Source organism: Sinocyclocheilus grahami, unplaced genomic scaffold (genome assembly GCF_001515645.1).
Source record: "Sinocyclocheilus grahami isolate Dianchi unplaced genomic scaffold, SAMN03320097.WGS_v1.1 scaffold262.1, whole genome shotgun sequence".
NCBI lineage: Eukaryota > Metazoa > Chordata > Actinopteri > Cypriniformes > Cyprinidae > Sinocyclocheilus > Sinocyclocheilus grahami.
This window is the reverse complement of record NW_015505441.1, coordinates 387,448-397,596: the sequence shown is the minus strand read 5'-3', so window position 1 is coordinate 397,596 and position 10,149 is coordinate 387,448. Positions and strand designations below refer to the sequence as shown.

The following is a 10,149-nucleotide window of genomic DNA, read 5'->3' as shown; positions in this document are numbered from 1 at the left end:
CAATATTCCAGAGAATATTATTCAGTGAATTAACATTATCCAGTGAATTATTCTTCACTCTTAAGCCTATTAAACCGCTTATAAACCTACTAAAACTGTAGTTTAAAATGAAGTTGATATGACTCCTTTCCTTTATTTATTTTCTCCATTTGAAAACATTAGACCTTCTACATTTATTTTGCTTATTGTTAATATTAGAGTTGCTGCTGATGCTTTAAATAAAATGTTTTTTTATTGTTGTAATGTGAAGATTAAATTTAACATGAAAGCCTAATTCATGTATGGCTAATTTTCAACAATTCTTTTAAGATGAAAGGAGGAAAACCAAAGTGAAGTATGGACTTACTTCATTCAGTCATTTATTTACTTTATAACAGTAAATAAATATCGGTTCTGCATATCGGTTATCGGGCACATAAACATGCAAATAATTGGTATCGGTTATAAAATATCAATATCGGTCGAACACTAATCTAAAATGAATAAATAATAATAATTAATAATATTTTTTTTTCACAAACTGAAATGAACATGTAGAACATTCGTATTTAAATAATCTTTTTGCAGTTTAATGTTCACAGACACAGTCTCATATATATATATATATATATATATATATATATATATATATATATATATATATATATATATATACACTGACCTGTTTTTTTATTTATTCATCAAAAATAAGACAAATTCAATGAAATTCCACTTTATACAGTAAATTCCGTTTTTATGACTGGTTTCCGCGATTCCGTCCATTTTCTGCATCGCGGAAATCGTAGGGCCCTACTATTGTAGCAAACAAGTATGATAAGCTCATTGTGAGAGTAAAAGACGGGGACACTGTTGTTTATTTACTAAGCATTGAGTCTCTCCAACTAGGTGACAACGTAGCGTTAAATCACCATTCTACAGACTCAAGCCACCAACGCACTGCCGTCTATTGGACTGCAGAAAGATACTAACTTTTCAATCTGCTACGTTACTGACTGTACTGACAAACTATGCTGACACCGTGTCTGCGCCACTACAGGACGCGACAATGCGACCGTTGAGAATCATTTGAACTTTGTGTCAGCACGTTATAAAAAGAACGCGGCATCAGTTTACTGCATCCAGTGTAAACAACATCACTGATTATAATGGGTTCTATTCTACACCTGACGCGAGCGGAGCGATGTGATGTGACCGATGTGATAAGCAATTTTTCGATATCGATACCGAATAAGCGCTTGCGTTCAGTCAATAAAAATCAAATAGTTCTTAATTTGTTTGAGAACTGAGAAAGACCATACCATATAGTTGTGGCCACATAACCACCTCCGGGAGTGCCTTTATTACAAACACTCGATGGTGGTTTAAAGTGAGTTTTGAGTAAAAGCGGAATATAAATCTTATTTATTGTCTTATGTAGCATGATGCTACAGTTCGCATGAATGGTCACATAACACGTGCTTTCGGTCGTGTAAAAAAGTATGAACGGACATCTGCATATGATTGGAACTCCACACAGCTCCAGCGCTACTCTATACTGGTGGTATTACAGTACCACGAGAGCTAAAGAGAGCAGACTGCTCCGTGCGCTTTCGAATCGCTCTCGCGGATGATCGATCTGCGCCGCGCCTCTAGTCGAACACACCGGCTAGTGCTGCAGGCTTATTGGCTCACTGACACTGATGAGATTAACCCCTTAGGTATCGAAATTTGGTACCGAATGACAAGACGTTTTTCGATACTCGATGGTACCGAGGCAATTCGGTCGGTGCCTAAAAAGTATCGAACTCGATACCCAGGCCTAAATATAGGTGCGGGTGGGTGGTGGGCCTATAATTTGAAGCAGCGGATCTCTACACTACACTGACCTGGGTCACCAGTAGCAAACAATGGAGCGTGCTCTGCTGGACAAACTAAGTAATTACACCATTCAGAAGCATTTAATCTGCGTTATGTTCTGTTAAAAAAAAAATCATATCGGCAGCATATTTGCCGATACCGATATATCGGCGACAGGCTCATATCGGCCGATAATATCGGCTAAATTATATATCGGTTGGGCTCTAGTATTGATTTCCTATCACCATGAGACTTATTAAAAAGGTGACAGCATTTGAGTGGGTAAACAGATGGCAAATGACAGTAAGATGAAACTGCAACAAATACAGCTATACAACCAGAATTCAAATTCTGAATTTCAGAATTCTGAAAAATAGATAACTGAATGTCTATGGGGAGATGAGGCAGGAAGTGCTTATTATATGGCCCCCCACACACTCCTCAGGGGGTTTGTTTGAATGGGGTTTTGTTTGCCATCAGACATAGTCAGAGCAAAGACTCGATGTCAGTATTTACTCTGTCACAGAGGTGATGGAAAGTGGACAGGTTTGCTCATAGTTTTCTACTGACTCATTCAAGGCATGGAATGGATGATTGTTTCTTAAAAACCCGTAGATGTTTGCTAAAGTTAACTGTGAAAGTGTGGGTGAAACAGATACAATGGAGAAAAGATGTCATTTTAAAGCATTTATCTACAATAAGGCTGTTTCTTCCATTCTAACATTATATGGTGACAATGACGATAATAATTTGCTAAAATACACTACACCTTTTGGCAAATGCTCATATTTGGCATATGGGCTTCAGCAAGCTGCAAGTGACCTCAGTGCTAGACTGTCAGCTGGATTTGTCACAGACTGAGGCCTCTCTGCTGGAAGTACGACACAGCATTTCAATTTTTCCAAAGCATTGTGCAGTCACAATAGAATGATGGTGTCTACAGCACCAGTCTGTACCTCATTAAACATCTGGTTTATACATTTAACTGTCATAAAAATAAATATAGCTACATTTAGGCCACTTTTTTAAAGCAACAAGATCAAAACATTCACTACGTTCCCATAAGGAGATGGCAGACAAATTAATGCATACTGCTGCCCTGTAGCTCGTAGACATCTCTGTGGGCTTTGACAAAAGCATACTAATTGTTCATGTTGTGGTTACGAGTTGCCATATAAATGTGGACTGTTGAAACAGCATGTAAAATTCAAAGTTTCCTATAATTCAAGTTAGACTCTTAAAAAAAAGCATACAAGACAATAAGTATATAAATGCTAGGATACATTATAAAATATTTTTAATATCCTTGCTGAAAAAGGTATTGGGAAAAAAAAGTCTTACTGACCCCAAAACTTTTGAATGGTAGTGTATATATGTATTTTCCTCTTTATATATTCTTTTTTGGTATGTTACTAATGAAGTCTTGCCTCTGGGCTCATAAGCTTGTGACAATAAATGTTTCTTATGATAGATGTGGATTTTTGTTTGGCCATTTCATTTGACTCATTACATCATGACTACTGCATGATGTAACTGCAGCGAAACTGAGAAAAGACAATAAAAAACACTTTACAATCACTCCTGTTTAAAATGAACATTGTCTTGATTGAAAAATGTATGTGATACCATGCGTTTTATGAGAACTACATTACAAGCTAATGGCTTCAGCTTAAAAACGACTGAGTCAAAAAAAGAAGTCTATCTAAATAATGATCTCAGACTGTAGGAACTCTGCAAATGTTAATGTAATCTTCATAAATATTCAAGCAGTTAATCAAGCAGCTGAAGTTGTGATCGTTACACTTCCTGCACCCTCAGACGGCCTTATTTGTATTCAGAAGCATCATGATTTCAGATTTAAAAAAAATTATGCATTCCTACATGCTCTTGATCTGAAATAAAATGACTCTCGTTTTGTAATACGATCAAGGACATTATCAGCTGTTAAGTGTCAGAAATGTCACAATAACATCCATGCTCAAATCAATGCCATTCACTGAATGATTGCATGTGTACTGAAACTCCCGTCAACCTTCCTTGAACAATGCAGTACGTGAATAGTTTCAGTCTTTGTCATTGTATGTGGCTGATTTACCAGCCACAAGAAAAACGCACAAAGCACATCAGCAACAGCTCACCCCATGTGACTCAGCAGTCAGACGAAACCAGGATGGCCAGTGAACTCATCAGTGGCACTTCAATTCAAACAAATCAGTCAAGCAAAGCAAACAATTCTGAGAGCAGGTGACCCTGTTATCTATCATACCCACAGATCTCAGGCTAAACACAGTTTCAAGCATATTTCTATTATGATAATACAGTTAAATAAGTGAATGCGTACCTTTCTGTACATGGATGATATCAGGGTAATTGGTAAGGTGGCCTTGGTACAGGGCTAACAAATCCATCAATGGGTCCACATCTTGTTTAGGCTGCTCCACAAAGTAGTCTCCAATAGCTTCGTAGGCTTCCCCCGTGTATGCAATTGCTTGGTTCAAACTGACCGAGTACGACTGCTGGTCCATCTCGAACGCTTGGCTTAGATACTTAAAAGACAGTCCCACTTTCTGATACTCTTTCTTAAACCCAGCTATCTGCTTCCTCGCAAACTCGTTGAGTGTGGCATTGACTTGGATTACGCTGTCATCCATTTTCTTGGTGAAGGCCTTGAATCCATCAATCCTGCTTTCGACGTCTTGCAGGTCAAGAGGGGCTGCTGGAGTGCTGATGGTGAGGAAGAAGTTGGCACCGACCATCTCGTCCTTCTCGGCTTTCCTTTTCCCTTGCTTCCAAGACTTTTCATCCATGCTGGAACAGGTGAGGAAGTGCTGGAAAACATCACACCGGGCTAGTACAGGGTGGCTGGTCATATGATTCATCCACCATATCAATCCTCTTCTCCTTTTCGAAATGAAGTCTTCTTCGAAGCGGCCAGTGGCTTGTTTTTCAGGGATGTGCGGCACTGAAATGACAGGAAATTTCTCCACCAATCTGGCATAGAGCCAATCGAAATGCTTATATCTTCTGTTGACCTGGCTCTGCGTGTGGGTGGATGTCAGCTTGTAGGAAATGTAACTTTTCATGCCTTTGAATTTAGTCTGCTTGGTGGGGTCATCAATAGTGCAAGTGAACGGGTATGGGTTCTCCTGCCACTCCGGACCGTACTGACCCATCACAACGCAGATTTTATCGCCATCCTTCACAAAGCCGGACGCTTCCCCCAGCACAAACGCCTCACCGCCCGACTTCACGAAAGTGGAGAACCTGTTTAGATTTCTGCTGACCGTTGCTGAACTTTTGGCTTGCTGTGCACCTCTAGGCATGGAGGAGGTGGAGATGCTGTAGCCAGAGGGTCCGTTTCCTTCATAATTCCTATATCCTCCACCAACAACCCCTGGTTCATCAGCTACAGATGAGTGATCATCCCAGTCATCATCCCAGTCATCATCACTGGCTGGAGTCCCTGGATGATGTTGTTGTTGTTGCTGAGGTAGTGCAGGGTAGGCTGTGAAGCTGGGAGATGGTGCAGTGCTGTAGCTCTCTTGAGTCTGATTTTTGAAGTCAAAACCACCAGTGGGAATGTTGGCATATCGAGAGTTGTTGTTAAAAGATGAGACGGTGTCATTCCTCAATATCTCGACGTAGGACGCAGGCAAGAGCCCTCTCTCCCCCCTGCTGTTTGTCCCCTCCAGCCAGCCCTCAATGTCCTGCTCGCTGTACAGAGTTATAATCTCGTGCTCTTTCACCGATATCTCTCCTGGGTTTTCTGAATTAAATTCATACAGTGCTCTCGCACGCAAAGCCATATTTCCAAGCTGCGATGAATTTAAAAGCGTATAAGGTTAGCGTATCAGCAAGCTAACTCCAACCCAAACTCTCTCACTCGCTCGCTCGCTGACCTGCAATACTGACAATAACTTACGCGTCTGCTGCGGGAACCGTGACCCACTATCTCCAGTGTCCTCTTCACACTGGTCATACGATAACCTGACAATCAATCAGCTGTCGCGCTTAAAAACCTCAGAGCATGAGCAGAAGTCATTTCTTCATCTGTGGAGTTTACCGTCCAGAGCCCCGTTGCTGTGCGCCTGTCCCACACCGACCGCAGTGTACACTCACTCACCCTTATATATATATATATATATATATATATATATATATATATGAACAGATAAGAGTCTTTTTTACTTATTAGAAAATTAAATTTTTGCCACTAAGCATTATGCAGGCAATCAAGCTGATTGTTAAACATCTGGGGACACCCAAAACAAAGCAAAATTGTCATACAACAGCAAAGAATGTGATTACCGGCTAACTGATCACAACAACAGTGTTCAACTAACATGATGAATGGTGTTAAGTCACTGTGTTTTCCTAATCACATGCTGGCCACCATCGGTCCTTGGTCTCCACCACTAGTATCCCATCATGACACAGCATGGCTTTGAGGTCCCCCGCCTGGAGCTGACGGTCAGGCAGCTGATACTGTCTGGTGAAACTCCGTGACACAAACCCATGCTCGTCCATCCTCACCCCATGCCGACCTCTAATAAGTAGCCACCCTTCAAAGACCTGTATGAGGATGTCTTCTGGTTTAAACTGAGTCACGTCCAGCAGGACTTTAAATAATGGCTCTCCTGAATCCTCGTCCTCACTGTCTGCTTCACCCCCCTCAGTGTCCATTTTAACCGGCAGACATTCAGGTCCTGGCAGGGCAAACAGTTGATGATCTTCAGTGCATTCAGTGAGATTCCTGGTTTTGAAGTGCTCCTGGTAGCGCACAGGGCTTGCAATCCAGTGGGAAATAGTGATCCCCTCTCCTGACATGACACTGGGCGCAGAGGTTCCCTTGGCTTTTTGTGTAGTGAATGTGGAGTAGTGCAATGCCAGTAGGACCAACCAAAGCTATTAAAAGACAGTCCTCTGCTTAGGTTTCTGGGCAAGGGATGGGGCGGACCATTTTTAGAGCAGGCAAAGAGAACAGATATCTTCATATTACTGTGTAGGAAGCTTGTACTTAACAAGCATGACGTATTATGTTTTTCAAGTTTTTTTCAATTTTCATACAGCAAGAACACAAAAAACTGATTAAAAATAACAGCAATGCATTATAATATTACTAAAAGTATCATAGTTTTGACAAAAATATTAAGCACCACAATGGTTTTCAGCATTATTATAATAATAACAATAATTTCTTGAGTGGAACATCAGCATATTACAATCATTTCTGAAGGATCATGTGATGGCTGCAGAAAATTCAGCTTTGCTGTCACAGGAATACATTGTATTTTAAAATATATGAAAATAGTAGACATGGACTTTAAAGGATATTGGTATTATTTTTAAGGAGAAAAGGATATTTAAATGTTAAAGATATCTGCATATGATTTTGGCATGTCGACAAAGGGAATACCATAGTTTTTGTTCTGTGAACTGATAAAAGTTTACAAAGAGTTATGAATGATATATCAATGCTGCCACCTTGTGGATGTTTATTATGAGTACATATAGATGCTGGACATTTGTTTTGCCATAGTTCATTGGTAACAAAGGGCCACTGAAAATTTCAGACTGGCTGAACACATGAGTTACATAGGCCTGGATTACAGTTTGTTTATGTCTTTAGATTTGTATGCTTGTTTGGGAGTGTACACTACTGTTCAAATGTTTGAGGTTGTTTATGAAAGAAGTCTTTTTTTTTTTTTTTGCCTTATCCAAAGCTCCTTCAGAAACCATTCTAATATGCTGGTATGATAATAAGAAAAAGTTGGGGAAAAAAAATCTTATTCTGATTATTATTTTTGGGGAAACCATGATACTTTTTTCAGGCTTGTTTGAATCCAAAATTCATATGAACAGAATGTTTGTAATGTTACTGTATAAAATGTTTTTATTGCCCCTCTTGATCAGTTGAATAAAATTCATTTATTTATGGTATGATTCTGGTATAGAGGTCAAATAGATACCATAATTACATTTTTATGTGAATGAAAAGACTGAAATCAAATGTATGTTCACATAATGGTGAACATTTGATACCTCAATAAACTGCTGCATTATTTAGACACACCAGCAGCATGCTGTGATAATGTTATCAGCTTTCAACTTGTACTTTTCTAACATTCTTTCTGAGTTTTTATCTCACAGAGGAATTCATAATTATCACTATTATCGTCCTTATGATCATCAGCACTTCCTTTGTTAATAAAGGGAAGAGAGAACAGTTAACACATTCAACATTATTATATGCTGTAGCTCATCAGAACATATAATGTGATTATTTCAGTCAAGCTTAAGTACATTTCTGACATTGCAAATTTTTTTTACAATTATTGTTCTATATAATTTGTTGTGTGTTGGTGTGTAAAAGTAACTAATCCAATTAGCAGTTTTATTTTGCAGTACGAGTCACTGAGCTTATAATCTCTTGAGACTGCGCTCTACTAATGCCCTTTAGTTATTGCCTTTCTCTTCCCGAGTATTTATCCACCTCTAGCACTTGTTTATTTATGAATGGGGAATAAACAGAGCTGTTCCCTTTTTTTCTCCCTCCTTTTATTTGAGGAAGAACCATTGATTCTCTGTCTTCGTATAGTGTCTTTCTGTGTTCCCTCTTCAAAGCCGTCCTCCTCCTGTCCTCATCCAGTTACTCTGGCTCGGCTTGTTTGTTGTCGGGTAACGCTGTTGCTGGGGACGATGTCAGAACACATTCCGCTCTCAATAGCCCTGTGTAGGATTGGCTTTTACACGGTAAGCCGAGCAAATGTCTCCATGTTTTGCTGTACATTTTATGCATGCACCAGTTGGTGCCTTTTTTTTTATTTTAGTTATTTCGATGTTCGTCCAAACTTATTTTGGTGGAATTATGTTGTGTAATATGCAACAGGCTACCTGAAGCCACAGGTGTCCATAGTCAACAATATACGCAATACGAACACTATAGTAGTTTTCACATGTAGATCTACGTGCATGGTTACAGTAGCTGGAGTCATGTTCGACAGCTTTCATGAGCTGGTTGCAGTTCAAAAATGATTAAACTGTGGTGAATGTAAGTGTGTGTTCATCCCCAGGGAGTAGTGTGGCAGGTGTTTTCGGCAGTTAACCCCCAGGTTAATTTGTGCTTTTATGTTAGAAGTCACAGAGGAACCTTATATGGTAGAAAAAAACCCAAATTCTAATCCTATTGTAAAATGTTTTTTGTTATGACTTGAGGTCTTTCAGCATTTATCTAGTCTTCCAGTTTAAGTTACCTACTACTGAGATGTGCCGTATTGTTCTGTTTTGTTTAACTTGTAGAAAAAAAAAAAGTAACTTCTGTTGGATTATGTCTTTTAAGCTTCACGTTATTAACATGAAAGGATGTGGGCACAGGCATATTTATGTGATACCTGGCAGCAGCGACGGTACATGATGATCTGCTTTGGTGAAGATGGTCACACCCTCACATAAATTATGTATATTGTATATAATATTAAATATCCTATCATTTAGTTTTAATGCCCTACCTAGGGCTGGGCGATATAGCAAAAAAATGTATCAACGATATAATGTTTCATATCGTTTGGTATCGATCCAATTAGACAAAAATCTAATTTCTAATGTTTTATGTGCAGATTAAATAGGTCTTAAGGAAACTTTTGGCTTGTCTCCCGAGGCCACAGGAGGGCGCAATGAGCAAAATAATGCAGCACATTTAAATAGTCAACGCAAGGAAATAAATGGCTATAAAAAAAACCTGCATTACGTCTAAATTAACTCATATAAATCAAATATAATTTCGTAAATTGCATAAACAATTATGAACAAAACAGCATCATGTATTTATTTATTTATGCATTGCTTAATACAAAGAGCCGAATCGCCCATCACACAGATTGCATTTAAAAACATAAAAGACACCGTGAAAAGGAATAAACCTCCACAAATTCGTGACGTGTTTTCTAAAAGTTTAAACTCTCTTGTGTGAGACGCGAGTGCAGCAGTCATATTTGTCCATCTAAAATGCGCTGAATATGCATCTGTGTGAATGGCTTGGTTTCGGTTTTCACCTAATCAAGATCTTCTCCGCATTGAGCTTCTATATTTCTCTAATATTTATGTTTTGAATGCATAACACAGCAGTGGCGTATCTCGTGCGCTAAACCAACAAAACATTAAAATGCAACAATGTCACTTACATCATCACCGCTTCTCGCGCGCCACTGATGACGCTCCCTGACGCACTCCTAACATTCAAATGCAAATGTTTACTTTAAATTAGACTAATATTAATTTTTTTTATTCACAATCTCCTCATCACAGGCAGGCACA

At 39.0% G+C, this 10,149-nt stretch overlaps 3 protein-coding genes across 4 annotated transcripts in view; 1 reads left to right on the top strand and 2 right to left on the bottom strand.

Annotated features, from left to right (window-relative positions):
- The window catches only part of LOC107599175 (sorting nexin-18-like), a 17,418-nt gene extending 11,463 nt beyond the window's left edge, over positions 1-5,955 (bottom strand). Inside the window, exon 1 of the mRNA XM_016290691.1 lies at positions 4,178-5,955. Coding sequence (XP_016146177.1) covers positions 4,178-5,642 — 1,465 coding nt within the window. The 5' untranslated portion in view covers positions 5,643-5,955. The remainder of the gene's footprint in view (positions 1-4,177) is intronic.
- Positions 5,956-5,990: 35 nt separating this feature from the next.
- Positions 5,991-6,779, bottom strand: hspb3 (heat shock protein, alpha-crystallin-related, b3). Its single transcript, XM_016290694.1, has one exon. The coding sequence runs from the start codon at positions 6,661-6,663 to the stop codon at positions 6,211-6,213; it is 453 nt and encodes a 150-aa protein (XP_016146180.1). The 5' UTR covers positions 6,664-6,779; the 3' UTR covers positions 5,991-6,210.
- Positions 6,780-8,291: 1,512 nt separating this feature from the next.
- Positions 8,292-10,149, top strand: part of LOC107599176 (ADP-ribosylation factor-like protein 15) — a 116,579-nt gene continuing 114,721 nt past the window's right edge. For both annotated transcript variants that reach the window (XM_016290693.1, XM_016290692.1), the window contains exon 1: positions 8,292-8,589. In XM_016290693.1, coding sequence (XP_016146179.1) covers positions 8,353-8,589 — 237 coding nt within the window. In that variant the 5' untranslated portion in view covers positions 8,292-8,352. The remainder of the gene's footprint in view (positions 8,590-10,149) is intronic.